At 39.0% G+C, this 23,372-nt stretch overlaps 1 protein-coding gene across 1 annotated transcript in view; it reads left to right on the forward strand.

The window, feature by feature from the left end:
• The window catches only part of CENPF (centromere protein F), a gene marked incomplete at both ends in the record, with an annotated part of 39,454 nt that extends 17,565 nt beyond the window's left edge, over positions 1–21,889 (forward strand). The window contains 8 exons of the mRNA XM_080916519.1: positions 3,661–3,796; positions 5,520–8,932; positions 10,479–13,316; positions 14,195–14,347; positions 14,738–14,897; positions 15,845–16,321; positions 17,583–17,761; positions 21,686–21,889. Coding sequence (XP_080772645.1) covers positions 3,661–3,796; positions 5,520–8,932; positions 10,479–13,316; positions 14,195–14,347; positions 14,738–14,897; positions 15,845–16,321; positions 17,583–17,761; positions 21,686–21,889 — 7,560 coding nt within the window. The remainder of the gene's footprint in view (positions 1–3,660; positions 3,797–5,519; positions 8,933–10,478; positions 13,317–14,194; positions 14,348–14,737; positions 14,898–15,844; positions 16,322–17,582; positions 17,762–21,685) is intronic.
• Positions 21,890–23,372: the final 1,483 nt, after the last annotated feature.

Here is a 23,372-nt window from a genome sequence, read left to right on the forward strand (position 1 = left end):
ACACTATTCATGTTTAAGTTCATTTTCCCATATGAAGTATGTGGCCAGTGCCCAGCATGTACATGTCCAATAAATCATGGAAGTCCATGATGTGCTTGCTGTTTTTGTTTCACAAATATCAGTGATCTTTGATGTTAGAATTATTTGCAACTACGTGTCAGCCCTGAAGGGTCATGACCAGGAGACAGTGCATTTGAGAATTTTCATATTTTTGTATGTAATTTTAAGTAAGCACAGACAAGTTCAGTATGCTTATAGGCTTTGGGTGCTGGAATGAAGCGACAGTTGTATTGACATTTTCCTGACTGTTTAGTAAACTAATATTCTTCTCGCAATTAGAAATTATCAGTGCTGGAAATGTGATTTAATGGCCCAGTCAAGGGTAAAGTTAACATTTAGTATCAAAGTGATGTGGGGATTTGATAAGCTGCTCACCCGGCTTTGAGTGCCAGCTTCCATCGCACTAGGGTTTGGCAGTAAAATGCCATCATTGACAGGCAGGATGAGAAAATGCTTGCTTGGGGACCTTTCTAGGCATAGGGATCTGTATTGTATTAGGTCCTCTAAGGAATGTGATCTGGCAGGCAAAAGTGACAATGTAGAAGGGAGAAAGCACATCTTTTGCATCATTCCATTCCCACATAGATAGCCTTCACTCAGCAGGGGACATATTGAGTTGTTTTCATGGATAGGATCATGAAATGCACACTCGAATTGCATTTTGTTTCGTCTGGCCCTAGGAAGTGATGCTTCCCTTGCTGCTCCTAAACCAAGTTGCTCTGGGTGGGATTGTTTGCTAAGCTCTAGTGTTGGCTTGTGATATAGAGATTGCTTTTTTCCCAGAGTATTGCCCACTTTTGCAAATCACGTGAGGATAGAAGAGATGCTTAGGAGAATATACCCTTGTATGCTTAACTCATTGTTGCTAATGAGCTACCCAATCAAGACTTAAGTGGCTGTAGCCTCATGGAAAACTAATTGCTGATGGATGGCAGCCTATGCATTCATTTTCAGATGTTCATTTTCTAAATTCTGGCCTCTTAAAATTCTTGGGTTGGTTGCAGTCATAGCATTATAATCCTGCTGGGTCCCAGGATTGGCTGAACATTCCTTCGTTAGGAACCAATATTTACAAAGCTAATGCCAGAATGGAGAAAGACACCCTAATCCTTTAATTTACCCTAAGCTTGCTGTTTTCTTAAATGTTTACAGTTACGGACTAAGATACAGAGAGACCAATAAGCATGCAGACATAACAACCACTCCTCCCCATTTTGGTACCTGCTTTCTTCAAGGCCCCACTTCCAATGGAGGTGCACTCTGTTAATCATGCACTGTTTTCCCAGCTTTCTTTTCAAGGCCCAGATTTGATTTGATTATAAAAAATAGTAAATCAGTCAGCTCTGTTAATCTTGCAACTGTTATGTGTGGGGAAGAAATACTAATAACAATGCCCCATTACAGGTGTTAAAGTACTTAAAGTGTTCTATCTATTACATCTGTGATTTCACTGGATGGGTGATTATTCTTAGAACAAACAAGTGATTACATTTCTGTAGTTTATTAATGCTAATTTTAATCAGTTACATTGTTTCACCTTCATGATTTTTTCCTTGCAAGCTTGACTACTGACTCTAGTATGAAGGCTGATTTTTTTGTCTTAAGCCCTTTTGTAGCTGTCCTTTAGTGCTCATTGGCATCTTAATTCCATAGTCAATTTCCTAGTGTAAGAAAACAGGATCAGAGCACAGGAGACAAGTGTATAATACTGACACCAGGCTCTGTCTCATGTTAATGATGGAATGAATGCATATACATGAACATAGCAGCTGCCAGCAAGTTTTCAAGGACTTCTAGTAGCCAGATTCTCCCTCTTCTTGAATTTGGCTTTGTTACACGGGTACCATCTGCTGGTAGTAACCAGACTGATAATTGAAGGCAGCCTTCCAATACAGCATCGCCAGGGCCATCTGTTTTCTGACAGTGCAGTGGGGTTTTGGAGGATGGGTCTTAATTGTTTCTTTAAGATTCAAAAAATGTCTTCCTACTTCTCAGAAGGACATTTTTGAAATGTAACTTTAAAAATGCCTTACAGATTTCTTTCACTTGAAAGTTTTTTCAGTTGGTTGTGATATGTCAGCTCTTGAGAGTAGGATGTGATATAGGTGGATGTACCTTTCAGCTATTATATTATTAAAAGTTTCAAGAGATGCGTTTAATTCCAGTGTTGAGGAGGAGAAGCAGGTAGATATCAAGTGTGAGATCAGCCTGGTCTACATAAATTAGTGTGCCAAACTCAGACATCTCAGTTCAATCCCTGCAACTAACCCACATGGTAGAGTAAAAAAACTGACTACCCCAAGTTGTCCTCTTGTCCATATCATTGCCATAGCATACCCTGTGTCTCCAGCATGAGCATGCATGGATGCATTTGTGTGTGCATACACCAATAAAGATTATAATAATAAAGAAAAATATCTGGGCTGGAGAGATGGATGGCTTAGTGGTTAAGAACACTGACTGTTCTTCCAGAGGTCCTGAGTTCAATTCCCAGCAACCACATGGTGGCTCACAACCATCTGTAAGGGGATCTGATGCCCTCTTCTGGTGTGTCTGAAGACAACTACAATGTACTCATATAATTAAGCAAATCTTTAAAAGAAAGAAAGAAAAACCCTAAAGGAAACAAATTTAAGTGTGACTGGAGTGTTTAATGTATCAGTCTTAGATTGTTAAGGAGGAGTAATAATGTTTTTATTTGGTGTATACATTTGTGTGATTTAGTTTAAGAATTCTTAATATAGTGGAATGAAATTGCACTTTTATGTATGTATGTGTTTACTTTGATGTGTATATCTGTGTGTATGAATATTTAATCATGGACTTAATGAGCCTGTGAATGCTCAGATTCCCCTCTCTAAGATGAATCCTGTGCTAGTTTTTGATATCACACACTCTGTTCTCCAGCAGTTAGCTCTGTTAGGTGTGTATTTAGTGACTGGGACCACACCTTATAACATGGAGGTGATCCTGATGAAGGCTGAGATGCATTTTATTTATATATGCATTTTCATAGTATACATTCTAGTATACTTACGTGACTACTATAGGCTATGTTGGTAAAAACATTTATTGAAGGAAATTTTATGTATAAAGGCACAGTTGTGATCGTAAACCTTTTGCTGCTGATTTTGCAGTGAAAAGCAAAAATTCTTGGAACATTAGTGTGATTTTTTTTTTCAAAGCTATTTTTTGAATAATCTGGCTTGATAGGAATCTGAAACTGTTACCTAATTGGATATGTTTGGAATTAGTGGATTAGAAATAAGAATAGCTTTTCATTTAGTATTACATTGTATTACACAAGTTTGCATTATTCACTATAAAAGTTTTCAGTTATTTCTTCTTACTCCTAAATATAATTATCTTATACATAGGCTTTTTCTTCTGAGCTAAGTCTTATAACAACGCTGAAAGGTATAAGATAATTCTTAGATTTGGTATCTGCTTTTATAATGTAATTTAATTTGGTTCAAATAAGATGATACTTTAATTAGATATTGGAAAGAAAAGTTCATTGCTGACTGAGATACAGACAGATCTGTGAAGGACCTCTATTAAGGCAGAAATTGTGACTCCCTTGAACATTTGTGTGTTTAGGAAATGAAGAAGGAAAACAGTCTCATTAGGAGTCAGTCTGAGCAAAGGACCAGAGAAGTCTGCCACCTGGAGGAAGAGCTTGGTAAAGTCAAAGTGTGTTTGAGTCAGAGCCAGAATTTTGCAGAAGAAATGAGAGGTGAGTGCAATATCATTAGAGTTGTCTGTGTGTACATGTGATGTGATGTGATGTGTGTGTGTGTGTGTGTGTGTGTGTGTGTGTGTGTATGTGTGTGTATCAGAGGGCAATTTGATAAAAGAACGCTCCTTTTACCACATAGCTCTTGGCGGTCAAATATAGTTCATCACACTTGATAGTGAAGACTTTTACCCACTGACTCAGGTCCACAGCTCAGAATTCTACTATTAAGTCTTATTCCCGTGAGGAAAGATGAATACATTAGCCTATTGGAAAAACATTGTGTCTTTTTCTATATTAACCCCAAAATGTCCTTGGGATTGATAAATTAAGAGCATATGGAATCTCAAAATGCGTGGTTTTCAACTATTTTGGCACTAGAGGATGTGCATTTCCTACACAGTACTATGTTGGCAGTGCTCTCTTACCCTAGAGTGCCATCCTTTATGTCTCAAGTGTGCTCAGTGCATGCAGATTGCTATTCACTCATTACCATTTCTCTTAGAAATGGAAAAGCCCTACATTAAATGCATGTTTTCCAACCCCTTAATAACCACTGTATTTTGATACTTTACTGAATGACTTTATTTCCTGGGTTTACAGCTAAAGAAGAATAATGTTGTAAATAACAAATGAATTTATTTTTTTTACATTTATTTGTAGCATATTTTTTATATAACATTTTCTAACCTGAGATATGTGCATGAAGAATTTATTTCTAACTTTATTTACCTGAATGTGTGACATTTCAGTGGGGTTTTTTATTTTTTATTTTTATTCTCTTTTTATTTGTTTTAGACTGGATTTTGTTAAAGGCTGGACACAAATAATTCTTCTGCCCCAGTTTCCCAAGTAGCTAGAATTGAATTCCTGAGGGTGCTTTCACTTTCCCATAGCAGGTGGTAAGGAAAACATTTTTAGTTTTGAAAGACTGGGTCATTTTTTAGGATTGATCAAAAGTGTGATTGTTTGAGGCCCCAAAATGCAAAGTAGTATAATGCATCTCCAAGGTGCTATGTCACAAGCCTTCAGCTCTCATTGGATATGTTTGGAATTAGTGGATTAGAAATAAGTATAGCTTTTCATTTAGTATTACATTGTATTACACAAGTTTGCATTATTCACTATAAAAGTTTTCAGTTATTCCTTCTTATTCCTAAACCTTTTTATTACTGCCTAGTGGAAATAATTGCCAAGTAGGGAGGGCTCTCAGTAGGTCAGAAATGTGGTGATGGGAATTTTCATATGAATTCCAAGTGCTCTCACTACATTTACTAAGGAGGGGTTGGAATGTGGATAGCATTCTTGCCCACAAATACTCAACAAATATTTAAAAAAAAATCTAAGTATTCTAAATTTTCTTGTTTTATACATCATTTTTATGATTGAGATATTATCAGATACATTTTGATACTAAAATGGCCATTTTTCTCTGTCTTTATATAAACTTATATAAAATAATAACCTAAGATTATTATTAGGTGAATTACTTTCAAGGACTGTAACATTAATGTCAAACTTTATAAAATGTGACAGCTTATTAATTTCAATACTTTTCTCTTTTTTTAGAGTTTAAAATTAAGTTAATTTGTAGAATTTATAGACTAGACATGTTAGACAACTTCTATTCATTTACACCCTAATGCCAGAGTATAAAATTTTTATAAAATAGGTATTTGTTATAAACACTGACAACTTTGTATTCATTTGTTTGTTTAAATAGCTAAGAATACCTCTCAGGAAATCATGTTACAAGATCTTCAGGAAAAACTAAATCAGCAAGAAAACTCAGTAACTTTAGAAAAACTGAAACTTGCCTTAGTGGATCTGGAAGGACAGCGAGATTGTTCTCAAGATCTCTTGAAGAAAAGGGAACATCACATTGAACAACTGAATAATAAGTTAAATAAGATAGAAAAGGAATTTGAAACTTTGCTGAGTGCTTTGGAATTAAAAAAGAAAGAATGTGAAGAATTGAAAGTAGAGAAAAATCAGATTTCTTGTTGGAAAAGTGAAAATGAAAAACTCATAAATCAGATAGAATCAGAAAAGGGATTCTTACTGGATAAAATCAACCACTTAGAGGCCAGCCTCAAGACACAACAAATAAGTGACTATAATGAGAGAGTAAGAACACTGGAGATGGAAAGAGAAAACCTTACTGTGGAGATCAGAAATCTCCACAGTACGTTAGACAGCAAGATGGTGGAGATCGAGACACAGAAACAAGCCTACTTGGAACTGCAGCAGAAATCGGAATCCTCAGACCAGAAGCATCAGAAGGAAATAGAGAATATGTGCTTGAAAGCTAATAAGCTCACTGGGCAGGTTGAAAGTTTAGAATGTAAGCTTCAGTTACTGTCAAGTGAAGTAGCAATCAAAGACCAGCAGTACCAAGAATTGCGTGTGGAATATGAGACAGTGAGTGATTTGCTCAAGTCCAGAGGATCTTTGGTGACAAATGAGGATAATCAGAGAAATTCTGAGAATAATCAGAGAAGTTCTTTGGCTTTTGACCAGCAGCCTGCAGTGAATGATTCCTTTGCAGATCTAATGGGGGAAAAAGGAAGCATATGTTCAGAAAGGAGTGACTGCTCTGTAGGTGGGGGCCAAAGTCCAAAACATGTAGCTGTTTTGTTACAAAGCAGAGTCACTTCACTTGAAAGTTCCTTGGAGTCTCAAAACCAGATGAACTCAGACTTGCAAAAGCGATGTGAAGAGTTGCTACAAATCAAAGGGGAAATAGAGAAAAACCTCATTAAAGCAGAACAGATTCATCAAAATTTTGTGGCTGAAACAAATCAACGTATTGGTAAATTGCAGGAAGATGCTGCAGTTCATCAGAATATTGTTGCTGAAACTTTAGTAACCCTTGAGAGTAAGGAAAAAGAGTTACAGCTTTTGAAAGAAAAATTAGAAGCCCAGCAGACAGAGGTTCAAAAGTTAGAAAAGAGTAACTGTGTTCTTGAAGGTACTCTGAAGGAGCTACAGCTTTTATCTGACACTCTGAGCTTAGAGAAGAAGGAAATGAATTCTATCATCTCAATAAACAACAAAATCATTGAAGAGTTAACCCAAGCAAACGAAGCTCTCAAGGAAGTTAATGAGGCCTTGCAACAGGAGAAAATGAGTTTACTCCAAAAGCATGAGAAGGTTACAAGCTCTATAGCAGAACAAGAGAGAAGCATTGCAGAGTTGTCTGATCAGTACAAGCAAGAAAGACTTCTGTTATTACAACGGTGTGAAGAAACAGAAACTGTGTTGGAAGATCTCAGGGGAAACTACAAAGCAGCACAAGAAAACAATGCTAAGTTAGAATGCATGCTCAGTGAATGCACTGCTCTTTGTGAGAATAGAAAAAATGAACTGGAGCAGTTAAAGGAAACATTTGCAAAGGAACAGCAAGAATTCATAACAAAATTAGCTTTCACTGATGAACAAAACAGAAAATTAATGCTCGAGTTGGAGTTAGAACAAGGAACTGTGAGATCTGAGATTACAAACTCCAAAAAGCATTCCACGAGTGAGACTGATGGCTTAAGGCAAGAAAGCTTGACTTTAAAGGAAGAACAAAATGAGAAGCAAAAGGAAGTTAGCAACTTAACACATGAGAATGAGCAACTGATGGAGTTAACACAGATTAAACATGATTATTATCCTCTTGAAGTAGGGCCAGTTGAGAACTCTATAAAAGCAACAGAAGATGAAATAAGTAAGAGTAGTTCCCAGTATCAGATGGATATTGATACTAAAGACATTTCTCTAGACAATTATAAGGCACAGTTGGTACAACTAGAAGCTTTGCTAAGAATTATGGAAGTAAAGCTTGACCAAAGTGAGGAGGAGAAGAACAGCCTGCATCGCGAATTACAGACAATTAGAGAAGAGCTAGAAACCAAGAGTTCACAGGACAGTCAATCACAGGCAAGGATTGGTCTTAAAAACTATGAAATAGAAGCAGAAGAAAAGTATGTGTCAATGCTCCAGGAGTTGTCAACAAGTCAAAATGAGAATGTGCACTTACAGTGCTCTCTGCAGACAGCAATGAACAAACTGAATGAGCTAGGGGAAATTTGTGAAGTACTGAGAGTTGAAAAGTTACAACTAGAGTCTGAGCTGAATGACTCACGATCAGAGTGTATCACAGCAACTAGTCAAATTGCAGCAGAGGTGGAGAAGCTAGTGAATGAAATGAAAATGTTAAACCATGAAAGTGCTCTGTCCCAGAGTGAGCTGATGAAAGACACCTCAGATGTTGAGTTTCATGATAAAACAAACCATACACCTATGCTTTTGACTCCTTTGGACAGTAACAATTTCTGTGAACAAATGACTTTGTCAAATAAAGAGGTCCGAGTACACTTTGCTGAATTACAGGAGAAATTCTCCTGTTTACAAAGTGAACACAAAATTTTACATGATCAGCACTGTGAGGTGAGCTCTAAGATGTCAGCACTGCGTTCCTATGTTGACACATTAAAAGCTGAAAATTCTGTCTTGTCAATGAATTTGAGAACCTTGCAGGGTGATTTGCAGGTAAAGGAGAAGGAACCTGGAGCTGAGGATGGACATATTCTGCCACTGTCTTTCTGTGGAACAGACAGCCCTACTCTGACAAATTTTGGAGAAACTTCCTTTTATAAAGATGTTTTAGAACAAACTGGAGACACATCTCATTTAAGTTTAGAAGGTAATACTTCAGCAAATCCTTGTGATGTAGATGAAGTGTCTTACAGCAGCTTGGAGGAGGAGAATCTGACTGAGAAAGAAATCCCACCTGCCTCTGTGAGGACTGTTGAGGAACTTGAAATCCTGTGTCAGGTGTACTTGCAGTCCCTCAAGAATCTAGAAGAGAAAGTCGAGAGTCAAAGGATTATGAAAAATAAAGAAATGGAAGAGCTTGAACGGTCATTGAGTTCTGTGAGGGAAGAGCTAAGTTGCCTGAGGAAGCAGTACTTGTCAGAAAAGGAGCAATGGCAGCAGAAGCTGACAAGTGTCACTTTGGAAATGGAGTCCAAGTTAGCAGAAGAGAAGCAGCAGACCAAGAATCTGTCCCTTGAACTTGAAGTAGCACGACTTCAGTTGCAGGAGCTGGACTTAAGCTCGAGGTCTTTGCTTGGCACTGACTTGGAAAGTGTAAGTACCAAGGGTATACAGAACTTTTTTTGTGTGCATGCTTAGTTAAACTCAGTAAATGTTTGTTGGAGTGAATTCATATGAAATCAAAATTGGAGTATTTTTAGGGTTCAAAGAAATAAATGAAAATGTAACCAAAAATTTCCTAGAGCTAACCAGCACTCAAGAAACTAAAATGATTTGTTCATTGTGATTTGTTTTAAATATTTGATGGAAAAGCACCAAATTTTTTAATTTGTTTTTAAAGTCTGAAGTTATAAATCTTTAGCATATATAGTGTCTTAGTCACTGTTCTATGGCTGTGAAGAAACACTGGAACCATGGCAGCTCTTACAGAGGCAACTTACGTGACAACTCTTATATTATTTAAGGCTGGTTTATAGTTCATCAGTTTAGGGTTTTATCAGTAGGCAGGAAGTACGGTAGCACAGGTAGACATGGTACTCCAGAGGTAGCTGAGAGTTCTACATTTAGATCAGCAGGCAGCAGGAAGAGAGAGAGACACACTGGGTCTTGCTTGAGCATTTGCAACACCAAAGCCCCATCCCCACTGACACACTTACTCTAAGAAGGCTACCCCTAATTCCCATCAAGTATCGCTATTCCATAATGACCAAGCATTCAAATATACTGGCCTATGGGGGGACTATTCCTATTCAAACTACAACATCATATACTTTATATATATACTGGAAATTAATAAGGTACATTTAAATATTAAGAACTTGTGAGCAGTGAGTGATGTGTTAGGGAGGCTTAGCCTCATGCCTTTCAGAGTATTTTAAATGTTATAGTATTATTAAGCTAGATATAAGAAATTATTTAAATGTTAATTTTTTAAAAGCTGTTAGCAATAGTATCAGTTACTTAAAGAGGTTTACTTTATACTTTAGTTCCTTGTGGTTTTGTCTTCTCTAAATACTAATGCAGTACAGTTTTGGAGTCTTATTCTGCTTCTGTGAGGTGAAGGTCATAGGTCATTTTGAGGTGGGGTAGGGGTAGTCATAATCATACTTCTGTGCTTTATATGAAATTGAGACAAAAACATGTGCTTTATCCAAGAAAGTACTTACAGGATGAGGTCTTTGGGCTGACAATCTGCTCCTAAACACTACTGCTTTTCTTAGTAAGGAACATGAGGGCTTAGAACATGAGGACTAAGGGTCCAAATGTTGACCATTTTATCTGAAGTTTGTTAGCCTCTCTTATTTGATAATCACAAAGAAACATTGTTCTTCCTAGAACGTTAAACTCTGTGAAAGAGAGATGTAATTTCCATATTAGATGTAGTTGAAATAAATGTCCTGGAGAATTAATCCTTATTATAAGTATCTTACCCAGTGCCTTGCACATAGGTAGAACTCACTGAATGTTTATGTTAACTATCTAGATAAAGCAGGATGGAATGAAGTGTCAAGAGTGAAGATTTTTGGAGGGATATACAAAGCAGTATCCATATGGGCAGTTTCTATAAAGTTAAACCACTGATTCTATTTTGATTCTTCCAAAAAATAAAATGCTTTCTTGGTTTGTATTATATTTATAGGCTGTTCGGGGCCAAAATGATAGTTATGATATAAAAGAATCAGAAGCATATATTTCAGAGACTACAGAGAAAACACGAAAGCAGGATACTGATCAGACTTGTGATGAAGGTGTTCAGCAAGACCTTTGTCTAGAAACTTCAGTCACTGAGACTGAGACTACCAGGCTCACAGGAGAGGGATGTGAAGAGCAGCTTCCAAAGACCAACTGTGAGGCACCAGCAGAGGACAAAACCCAGGACTATTCAAAATGCATTTCTGAATTGTTTTCTAGTCCCAATGTTTTGGTACCCATGGATTTTCTGGAAGATCAGGAATCCATCCAGCATCTGCATTTGCAGAAAGACACATCAAATGAGAGTCTGAGATTACTTCGTGAAGTAGAGGACTGGGACAAAAAAGTTGGAAGTTTGCTAAATGAAATTAAGGAGGCAGATTCAAAACTCAGCTTGCAGGAACTACAGCTAAAGATCAAGATTGCAACATGCTTACAATTGGAAAAAATACTCAAGGACCTCAAGCAGGAAGAAACTAACTTAAGTGAAAAGTTGGAATCTCTTCCGTGTAACCAGGAGGTATGTCCAGAAGTAGAAAGGTCAGAAGATCTTGGTTTTAACTTAGATATGGGAGAAAATGAGTTGTTAAGTGAATCTACTAAAGATAATGCAGCCAACACAGAAGACAATTATAAGGAGAAGTTTCTTGATATGGAAAGAGAACTGACCAGGATTAAGTCTGAGAAAGCTAATATTGAACATCACATTGTATCTGTGGAAGCTAACTTAGAGGTGATTCAAGCAGAGAAGCTCTGTTTAGAAAGAGACACTGAAAGTAAGCAGAAGGTTATTGTTGACCTTAAAGAAGAACTATTTACAGTTAAAAGTGAGAGAAACAGACTTCGTGAAGAATTTGATAATGTGTCAAAAGAAAGCAAAGCACTGGATCAGATATCTAAAAAGATGAAAGAGAAAATAGAGGAGTTGGAGTCTCACCAAAGGGAGCACCTCCATCACATTGAGGCAGTAGAGTCTGAGGTCAAGGACAAAACAGAACTCATTCAGACTCTGTCCTTTAATGTGGATGAGCTAACAAAAGACAAAGCTCATCTCCAGGAGCAGCTGCAGAATTTGCAGAACGACTCACAGGGATTATCTTTGGCGATTGGTGAGCTGGAAATCCAAATTGGACAGCTGAATAAAGAGAAAGAATCACTGGTCAAGGAATCTCAAAACTTCCAGGTCAAGCTGACTGAGTCGGAATGTGAAAAGCAGACCATCTCTAAGGCCTTGGAGGTGGCACTCATGGAGAAAGGTGAATTTGCAGTGCGGCTGAGCTCAACCCAGGAGGAGGTGCATCAGCTAAGACGTGGCATCGAGAAACTGAGTGTCCGGATTGAAGCAGATGAAAAGAAACACCTCAGTGCTTTGGCAAAACTGAAAGAAAGCCAGCGGGAAAGTGACTCGTTGAAGGATAAAGTGGAGAATCTGGAGAGGGAGTTGGAGATGTCAGAAGAAAACCAAGAGCTGGCGATTCTTGATTCTGAGACTTTGAAAGCAGAGGTAGAGACCCTCAAGGCACAAATGGATGAAATGGCCAAAAGCCTGAGAGTATTCGAATTAGACCTTGTCACAGTTAGGTCTGAAAGAGAAAATCTAGCAAAGCAGCTGCAAGAGAAACAAAGTCAAGTGTCAGAATTGGATGAACTGTGCTGTTCTTTGAGAAGTCTGTTAGAAGAGAAGGAACAAGCAAGAGTACAGATGGAAGAAGACTCTAAATCTGCAATGCTGATACTTCAGACACAGTTAAAAGAGCTCAGGGAGGAAGTGGCAGCCTTGTGTAATGACCAAGAAACCTTGAAGGTCCAAGAACAGAGTCTAGACCAACCAGGGGAAGAAGTGCATCACTTGAAAAGTGGCATTCAAAAGCTAAAAGTTCACATAGATGCTGGTGAAAAAAAGCAGTTCCATATTCTAGAACAACTGAAGGAAAGTAAGCATCATGCAGACTCGCTTAAGGACAGGGTTGAGAACCTTGAACAAGAATTGATGCTGTCAGAGAAAAACAAAGAGCACTTGATTTTTCAAGTTGAGAATTCCAAAGCAGAGATACAAACTTTAAATTATGAAATTCAGAGAATGGCCCAAAACCTCCAAGATTTGGAATTAAAACTTATTAGTACAAAGTCAGAAAATGAAAATCTCATGAAAGAACTAAAAAAGGAGCAAGAGAGAGTATCTAAATTAGCAACAATAAATTCTTCTATTGAAGGCTTACTGAAAGATAAAGAACAAGAAAAAGTACAGATGAAAGAGGAAGCCAAAATAACAGTGGAGATGCTTCAAACTCAATTAAAGGAGCTAAATGAGAGAGTGGTTTCCTTGTGCAATGACCAGGAGGCCTATAAAACCAAAGAACAGAATCTGGGTAGTCAAGTACAAACTCTTGAACTTGAGAAGGCTCAGCTGCTACAGGACCTTGGTGAGGCCAAGAATAAATGCATTATTTTTCAGTCATCTGTAAATGCCCTCACTCAAGAAGTAGAAGCTGGCAAACAGAAACTAGAGAAGGAGGAAGAAGAGGTCAGGACACTGAAAGAACAACTTAAAGGTCGAGAGCAGCTTGTGTGTAAACTTGCTGAAGTGGAAGGAGAGCAGCAACTCTGTCAGAAGCAGAAACTGGAGCTGAGAAGTCTGACTATGGAGCTGGAACAGAAGGTCCAAGTTCTGCAATCTAAAAATGACACGTTGCAGACCACCTACGAAGCACTACAGAATTCCCACAGTAGTTTAGAAAGTGAGCTTGGATTGATAAAGTTGGAGAAAACAGCACTTGTTGAAAGAGTAAGTGCCATTACCTATTTTCATGTGGAAGGATGGTCAGGAGGGAGGGACTTTGTGTTTATATGGTCCTGACTACAGGAACATTGAGTCAGCTCAGGCAGCAGTGACTGCTTTAATGTGCTTGTAAGGGACATTTTTGTGAGTTAGATTAGGTTTTTGATGTGACCTTCACATCCTGGGTTTGATGTAGATAGGTCTAGGTTCCTTATTATCTATAGTTGAAGTTCATCATGGTGAAAACAGCTCCTCATCCAGCAGAGAACCACTGTAGTGAAGATGTAGCAGATTAGTATTAGAAGCTGTTCTCTGCCCTTCTTACCTTTAGGAGAAAGAATGCCTAAAGATATTATAATTAGGACCAGTGGGATACTCCTGGCTTCCAGGGTGAGCTTGAGAAAAATGAGGCTGATCTGTGAAAGGGATTCCTTCAAATTAAATGTCTTATTCAACAGACTAAAAAGGAATGTCTAGAAAATGAAGTCTATCACAACTGTATTCTATAGGCTTTGTGTATTTATAATCTTAACCCTTAGCTCATATGGTGGGATTAGTAAATCTAAGAGCTGATAAAAATCTAAGATGGTAAACAAAAAACTAAGGTTCCCTCAAAACATTCTCTAATGTTAATTAAAATTAAAACCTTTATGAAGGATCAAGACTCAGAAATACTCTTTTCTTCTTACTGCTATCTTAAATCTTTGCTGAGAAAAAAAAAATGGAAGCTCATTAGTAGATTGAGAATACCGGGTGAGTAGATTAGTTGGGGGGAAAGGGTGGTCAACCAGGTTCTATTTTCTTAAAGAAACTGTGTCATAACAGTGGTTAATTCACTCATAACAGCCCACCCAGAGCAAGTGCTAATGAAGATTATATTCCAGGTTAACGCAGTGACTGGGAAAGAAGCAGAGCTACGGCTGGAGCTGCACGATATGGTACAGAAAACAACACAGCTGAAAGAAGAGTACAATAAAGAGAAAATCGGGCTAACGGAACAGTTAAAGGTGCTGGTGGAAGAACTAGAGAACACCAAAGTGAGTTTCCCATGGCAGATTCCTTTGGCTCTGCTAATTGGTATGCTACTCTTTGGTTGTCTTTCTAAGACATTTGGTAATGTATCACAGTTTGTTTCAATTTTGGAACCCAAGCTGATGTGCTTAGGTCTTAGTGATCTTCGCCATCTGATACTTCCATGAGCCATGAGATGATCCATATCATACTGAAAAGAATTCCAAATCCACACCGGCTATTGGGGAGACTTAAGGAGCTCAGTAGAGAGGGGGCTTATTTTATGCATTTATGCATCTTGAGATGTTATATTTTAAACATAAACTATATGCTGCTTTAATGTGTTTCAGTTGTTTTTCTACATACATGTAAAATGAAATTCAAGGTTTTACATGAAATTAACATCTGTTTTATAGGTAGCTCACCTTAACTATGTGAATCAGCTTGAGAAGGAATTTCAACGTGCTCAGGGGAAAATTAAGTTGTTGCTCAAATCCTGTAAACAGCTGGAAGGAGAAAAGAAAATGTTGCAGAAAGAGTTCTCCCAGCTTGAAGCTGCACAGAAGCAGAGAGCAGGTGGGTGCTAGTGGGTGCTCTGTGTCCCTGCTTAAAGTTGCTTCAAAGCTTAGGTCTGGGCTGAGTTTGTAAAAGTAGTTTAGTAGCTTCTTAGTAGTGTTTTCTAATCACTGAACTGTGGTCTTAACCTTGTGTTAAGACTTAACTATAGTTAAGACCGTAGGATTCAGAGTGAAGCCTACATTTTGAAATAGAATTATTTCCACTGGAGAAAACCCGATGGTACCCTTGGCTAATGGATATCCATAAAGAGTTTGCCATTTTGGTTGTGTTTGCGTTTTCCTTTTCTTTCTTTTTGTTCATTGGTAATGAATCATGTCGGTTTTATCCGCCCACACACTCTGCTTTCTCCATGGATACCCAGTAGCTAGTGTGTGTGGGAGGCTTCTAGAGTGTGGCAGGGCAATTCAATGGTCTTTTCTACTAAGAAGTGTGATTGGAGTAGGTTTGGAAAACTGGGAGTTTTTCTCATAAATCGATTGCCACCCCTAGTGTCCAGAAGCTTACTGAGGCCCCTGCCTTGATGTGGTTCTGCTACATTTGTACCTGCTTGTCCTGTGTTCTCTCAAAATGCCTTCATAGCCTTTAGCAACTTAAATTTTCATAGGCTGGCACCTGTCACCAAAACCGTACAACATAGACTTTGTGGTCATTACTGAGTTACATTGCCTATTCATTTATGGCAGAAAGAATGGGTTGGGAAAAGAGGGATATAGAAAGTTAGTTTGCTTGACTCTCATAACTAATTCTATAAGGGAGGTTAGGTTTTGTTGGGTTTTAGTTAACATTGTTATGTTCTAGACGGTTTCATAGTCTTCAGACATGAATAGAATTGTAGTCTTTAATGTCTGGAAAAGTCCAAAGAAGGCTTAAAGATTATCTGGGAAGTGTTCATTATTATCCGAGTAGCAGCAAGTTGTGTGACGCATGTCACTTTGTTTTCACAGGTTCTCTTATGGATTGTAATGTAGATGAATTAATTTCTGAGAACAAAGAGCTGAAAGAGACCCTTGAAGAAAAAATCAAGGAAGCAGATAAGTACTTGGATAAGTACTGTTCCCTGCTTATAAGCCACGAGGAGCTAGAGAAAACCAAAGAGATACTAGAAATACAAGTTGCTCGACTGAGTTCACGGCAGTCCAAACAGGAACTCCAGAGTTCTCCTTTGCTTAATCCTTTGGTTCCAGGACCGTCTCCAAATACTTCTGTCAGTGAGAAGAAGTCAACATCTGGCCAAAATAAAACTTCAGGCAAGAGGCAAAGGTCCACTGGAATTTGGGAGAATGGAAATGGGACGACACCTTCTACACCAGAGACATTTTCTAAGAAAAGCAGGAAGTTGATCAGTAATAGCGCTCACCCAGCTGAGGACAAGGAACAGACTGAGTTTGAACCAGAAGGACTCCCAGAAGTTGTTAAAAAAGGTGTGCAGAGGTTATATATGGAATTATAGGGATGAGGATGCATCTATCTAATCTGTAGACCATGGGCTGAGCTTGCATGTGGCCCTTGAGTCAGTTCCTTGTGTAAAAATTCGAAGTTTTGAGATGTCACATAAAATTGGCATATGGAAAGATAGAAACCTTTACTTTTTAGGTTTTTAAATACTACATAATAGCCCACTGCCTGGAGAGACTGGTTCAGTTTTAAATTGGTTACATTATAAAGCACTAAGATTAACTAGAACACTAAAAAAAGCTGGTAGATTGGAAAAATAACTACTAAACGTCTGTTTAGAAATTCTGTTTTTCAATCAGCTTTTCCTTTCTTTGGGACATGTGGCCTCGTTGACACTAACACCCCTGCCCCCTCCAGAAGTAATAGTTTAGTGCTTTGAAAGCTACCTGATATTTTTGCAGTCTTTAAAATCATAAGCAGACCTTGCTCTATTAACTCTGTCTTTTGTTTTTTATCTTTCTGATACTTTGGACAAAATCTTACTGTGCATCCTAGGCTGGCATGATCTTGAAGCATTTCTGTCTTGGCCTTTTTGTGCTAGGATTATAGACATTTACAATACCCAGCTTCAGTCATATAGTTCTATTCATTTATTTTAAAATCTATAACAGGTTGGATCTTCTGCCCTACACCCTGAAATCAAAGCTGATTAGAAGAGTTATGTTCCGAGTAACTGTGGTTCCAAAGTATTTAGCTAGCTAACTCCCTAGTAGATTACTTATTTGTAAGCCTGTAGTTAGATCTGATGCAGCTGTGGAGTACTCTGTGTTGTCATTTTTGTTTTTTGTTTTTTGTTTTTGTTTTTTTTTTTTTGTTTGGTTTGGTTTGGTTTTTCAAGACAAGAAGTTTTCTTTGTAAGAGCCCTGGCTGTCCTGTATTAAATGTCCTGCCTATCTTAGAAAATGGAAGGTAATACAACCATGTAGAAGAAGCAATTTTTTAAAAGGTATAATGTCTCCTTGATCCTTTTTTTCATTGTGGTGTCTTTGAAATCTTTGCTCTTTCTAATAAGGAATCACCTGTTAATTTTCCAATTTATCTGATGACTACCAAGGCAATTATGAAATTTAATACATTGTTTTCTTTGGCCGAGGGGAAACTATGTTTTGTAGTTATTTTCACTGTTATTGAACCTTTGTAAATGTATGCACAAGCACCTGATCTCCATTGATAGCACAGCCAAGCCACAATCAGTGCCATTACTGACAAGCAGCTCTTTTGCCCTAGGGTTTGCTGACATCCCGACTGGAAAGACAAGCCCATATATCCTTCGGAGAACAACCATGGCAACCAGAACAAGCCCCCGCCTTGCTGCACAGAAGTTAGTGGGATCTTCTCCAGCTCTGGGCAAAGAAAATGCTGTAGAGTCCTCCAAACCAACAGCTGGTGGCAGCAGATCACAAAAGGTAACGTGTGAATGTCGTTTTCTCCCTGTCATCCTGGAAGACTGTTAGCAGGCTTAGGGGTGGATGAGCAGTCTCTGACTCAGGCCTGAATGAGCAAGTCCAAGAATACACATCAGTTTCCTGAGGCCTAGTCTTATCCTCTACTGAAAGGGCTGCTTGTCAAAAGCTTTCTGGGAAGTGTTGGTGTTACAGGAAACCCAGTACATTTGTCAGATAATTTCAAATGTTTTCAGTGGTTTATAGAGGTTGTTTTCCTTTGGGCACAGATTTTGGTCACTGTTTATCTGCCTTCTCCCATCAAAGCTCCTAATTCTCTATGGCTTGTATTCACTACATTGTATAAAAGATGGAGAATATTTGCTTGATGATTTTTATTTCTAATACTCTAATTTGTACTAGAGCACCATTTCTTTAAGCAGTTGCATGTGTTTCATGTAAGTTTTATTTTTAAATCTCAGGTTTGCCATGAACTCACTGTGTAGCCAAGGATGGATGGCCTTGAACTTGTGAACTTTGTGCCTCTTCCTCCTGAGTGCTGGAATTATAAATGTGCACCAGCAGTCCCCATTTCTACTCTGTGTCTGCTAGGCAAACTCTCTGCTGTATGCCAACATCTTACTTCACTCAGTTCTATTACATCGTAGTGCTTGCTCTAAAAAAATGAAGAAGGTGACATTCGTGAGGAAGCCTCCCCAGGACCATACCTCTTTTGAAACTTGTTTGCATTTTTTAAACTAGGAACCATGGGAAGATTCTTGGCAATTTCTAGAGTAACTCCTAGAAGTTTTAAATTTCTGTGAAGTTACTTTGCTCACCTATCAGAGTTTATGTACATGTGTGCAGTTGGATAACATTTCATTAGTACAGTGACTCCTGTGTTCTGTGGCACAGTGGGCACAGCTCCAGGATCTTTATAACATGTCCAGGAGCATTGGCGGTGAGTTGTATCAGAGCAGCAACACATTGCAAACTGCCTTGTTCTGATTGACACGGACATTCTGTGTACAGTCAAATCTTGTAATTTGCTTTCTCCTAGTTTGGAGCTGTGAATGTTATCTTGAAAAGATTTTTCTAAAGATCACAAACTGTCCTAAGACGTCCCCACAGAGTCTTACTCTTTTTTCTTTTATTAGGAATTTATGGTAAAGGCCCTTTACATGTGGTATTCAGATTTATTACCTAGGAGAAAGGTTTTTGCACACTAGGGGGCCCACATTCCACACTGTCATCAAACCTGCTGGTACAGAGCAGTAACCATGGTTTCCTGCAGATTTGTGTTCTCTGCGTTAACTACATGCAGTAGTTGGCACCAGCAGTTATGAATTACAAAGCAGTTTTGTGCACTTGAATGGCAGGAGAGCTTCCTAAAAGGAGGGTCTAGGAAACTTTATGATTAAATTCACATTTTAAGAACCTAGCTTAGTCATTTTCCATTTAAGTCAGCATTTTCTGAGATCTCTGTTCAACTAAAGCAAGAGTGCTTTGGCACTCAAAACTGGAAATCCTCCCCTAAGGTGAAATCTGAGTTTAGGCAAGTCTTATGTTACTTATTAATAACTGATGAGTTCAAGGCAGAAAAAATGGGCAAACTGCATTGGATGCACTATTCTGCTCATTATGTCACCAAGACGAGGAAGCCCAGGAGATGCTAGTCTGCTGGAGACTTTATAGACTTGACTTCCCAAATGGTGCTGCTTAGTGGGCTGGCCTCTGTAAACTGTGAGGCACTGTGATGGTATGAGGGTATCAGTGCAGGGTCAGCTGGCAGCTCTTTGAGGACATGGTATTTTCTGCTTGCAAGCAGGACTCATTTCTACCAGGTCCCCACATCTATCCTTTCATTCTGGCTGCAGATGTCACGGGTAAGATGGGTAGTGGCACTGTCTAATAGAAACAGGGCCTTGCCAGAGTATGGACCATTCAGAAGCAAACTGTCCACATGAGCATCACACTCAGTGTACACTAACTGATTCATTACTGTGTCAGAAATGAAGTCTGAGGGAAAAGTCAAGGAACGCATTGTAGTCCCTTCTTTAGGCCTTGCTGGCTCAATTCCTCTGCTCTGTGTGGTCCGTCATTCTCTCTTCTTCCCTCCTTTTCTTCTTCCTATCTGAACCTACAAACTGTGACTCTTGATTCAAGGGAACTCCTGTTCCTTGGCTGCTGTTTTTTTCAGTATCTTGTGCTCATGATCTGAGATCAGAACAGGCTTTCAAGGGATTTTATTTATATTTACTGTATTTTCTGTAATGCAAAGTATCTAACTGCCATTAAAGCCACATGCTTTCTATATAGAAAGAATATAAATGGAAAAATAATCTCCGTTCTTGTTTTTGTTTCAGAATCTAGAAATCTTTCTTAGGAAGTGTCTGTTTAGTTATTTTTGGGACACCACACTGAAGACCCATCTGTACTTGCAAAGTAGCTTTTCTTTTTAAATTTTCTTATCTTTTTCTTCTTGAGGAGAGGTGTATGCGGTACTGGTTAGAATTGTTGAGCATAGGGCTTCATGCATCTATGTAGATTTTCTACCACTGAGCTGCTACCCCAGCCCTCTTTTTAACTTTTGTTTTGAGACAAGTGTCTTGCTAAGTTGCTTGGCTCTCCTGAATGTGCTCTGTAACAGGTTCAAGTAGGTCTTGAAAATTGGCATCTTTTTCCCTCAGCCTCTTGAACATCTGGGATCCAGGCCTGGGCCGCTAGGCCCATTAAATGATTGGTTTTGTTTTGTTCTTAGCTGCTTACTATTGTGCAGGCTGGTCTTGAACTATTGGGCTCAACTGATTTCATGTCTCTCATCTTGCTGCCCTGTTTTCTTCTGAAGATTTTGTACTTGAAACTTTTTTTATTTCCTTGTCTTCACCTCATTTTGGGACATTGTGATCTATTTACCAAGTAGAATAGGCTGTTTAGCCAGCAATCCCTAGATGGCGGTCATGTCTCAGATGTATACATGGTAGGTCCTCTCGTTTACAGTGCAAGCACTGTCCTAATAGCCTGGTCCCCAGCCCTTCTTTTCTGATTCTTGTATTTTCTCAGTGTTTTGTGTCTCATGCTTTGAATCAGGACCTATATCAACGTCTTTCCTTTTCTTACAATTTGTTTTTTGGTATAATTTCTTTCATCTAAAAGAACACCATGAGGGATTTGTTCTTTCTGGACTTCATTATTAGATAATTGTTTTCCAAATCCAATATGGAAACAACACTACTAAGAAAATGGTGGACACTTCCAGTATGGGCCCTAGGTGTTTGACATGTTGCAAAAACAGTGTTTTCCTCTGAGGTCCGTTATCTGTATTTGGATTGCACTTAATGTGAATGCCGCAGGTTTTGGTTCTCAGGAATTTATTGTGCATTTACCATGTGCATTGTTTGTGTTAAGAATGAGCATAGGTGAATTAGATTCAGTCTTTGCTTTCAAACTGTTTGCCTTCAGTTCTGAAATGCCACACTTGGCTTCAGAGCGAGGCTTTGGCCATCAGTGGTGTCAAGAGAAGTCTGAGACTTATTATAGGTTGTATCTGACGTTTTAAACTCCTCTAGGGGGGCTCCTGCTTTCAGGGAGGCAGATAACATTTTAGTCCCTCCCACAGAAGAGCCAACCCCAGGTGATGGGTGCTGACCACTCTTGAGAGTGTGACCAGACCTCTTAAGTCTACCAACAAAGGAGCTGAAGCAGGAGGATAACAAGTTCAGGGTCTCTCTCTGTCCTATAAAGTAGGTTCAGGGCTAGCCTGGGCAACGTAGTGAACCTCTATCTCAAATCTAAAGTAAAATTTGGGCTGAGAATGTAGCTTACTGTTGGGTCACTTGCCTAGCACATGTAGTGCCCTCCATTCAGTCCCTTATAGAGCAAAACAGCAATAACCACTGAGAAATATGGATGTGTTTTTGAACCTCTAACAGACTGTGTATGTTGCAGGTCAAGGTCGCTCAGGAGAGCACAGCGGATTCATACACTGCCTTCCAAGAACTCCCAGCAAAATCTCTCACAGCCAGTAATATTCCTGGGAGAAACTCTACAGAGAGCTCCAGGGAGGTCCTGAGGGCCAAACAGGCCTACCCTGCCCCCAGCCCAGCTGCTGGGCCTGACCCCATGAACAAAGAAAACTGCCGGGTCCAGTGAGATGTCTGCTTAGGGTTCCGGAAGGTGGCAGTACTCACAGGAGCCTGTCTGTGGGGACTTGTTATTTGTCACTAGAGAATGCCTGACTCCTTATGCTGTATGTGTGGTGTTCAGTGCTTCCATATGTAAGACTGCAAACGTTTGAAAGCACCTGTTACCTGTAGCCCTTGTTCTTAACCCAGAGTGTAGATAGTAGTGGGTGGAGCTTGAGGATTCGCTGCATTTAAATGGAAAGCACCATAACGATTTGTGTGTGGACTTTACACTCACAGTGCTGCAGTGATTTGATTACTATGTTCCTGTGTAGAATTGGAGCTGAGCTAAGTGAGGAGAGCCTGTGTGCATGTGGAATGGTCATCTGTTCAGTGTGTTTCATAACTTCCTGCTCAGAGCCTGTACTGTACATACTGTGTGGGTGGTATTGCAGTGTGTACTTATTCATAGTTTGTGTGATTGTTGCGAACACCTTGGTGGTGGTGTAGATCATGTTTACTGTCAGTTTTCCTGTTGAAGTCATCATAGTTCTTTTGGTATATATTTCTATGTCTGGTGATATATTAAAGTGTGTTCTCCTAAACTTTTTTGTGTTATTTTCTAAACATTATAATGAGCATCACTTTGTCTTCTTAACTAAAACCGCCTCCCATAAAAGTAAGAATATTTGAACTAATGATACATATCTTTAAATATGTGGTACTAGTATACTTACTGAGCATGAGGTATGTAGAATGTTGGTCATACAGGTGGTTTGAGAATATGGATGTATTAAACTCTGTGCTCATGTAAGATCAGTAGTAAAGGTACAAGATTGAGATGTTCCTATCTTGTGTTGATAATAGGGCTTGAAAAGATGAAGGCATTATGACTCATGTCAAGTAAACCCTGTGCCCATGAGTAAGGGTAAAAAGGTTTTTAGGCTTTAAGTTAGTAGTAGATGATTTGTTCTTGGCTTTCATCTCAGATTGGTATCAAACTTTCACAAACACAGTCATTTTAGATTTGAAAATTGCCTCTTTCGGATGGGTCCACTGTTGGAAGATAAGCCACTAGCATTAAGTTGAATGGTACCCATCTCCTGAGAGTGATGCTTTACTCTTGTAGCTTGCTCCTGTCCCCAGGCCACCATGTCCCCAGGCCACCATGACCAGTGCTGAAGGTCAGACCAGCAGCTTTAAGGGTTGCCTCCAGACAGAGAAAGAGCCCATGCAGGGTGTGTCGCTGAGTGCTTTCCAGGGGCTTTAGAAGCGCTGCCCTCTTTTTACAGGGCGGCCATCGCTCCTTTTTGATGTGGAATACTTCTCATTACCAGACACACTGGCTTCACCTTTTGGTTGAGTGCCAAGCTTAGGGTAAAGAATGGTTTGTTTTTTTCTGCATTGGTAAAATACCAGTCATTATGTGTGGACACATTTCTGAGCATGTTCTGTAGGGGTAAGAGGGTAATGACAGGTTCACTGTGTAGCCTGGCTGGCATGGAACTCAT

Source organism: Micromys minutus (assembly GCF_963924665.1).
Source record: "Micromys minutus genome assembly, chromosome: 1".
Lineage (NCBI taxonomy): Eukaryota > Metazoa > Chordata > Mammalia > Rodentia > Muridae > Micromys > Micromys minutus.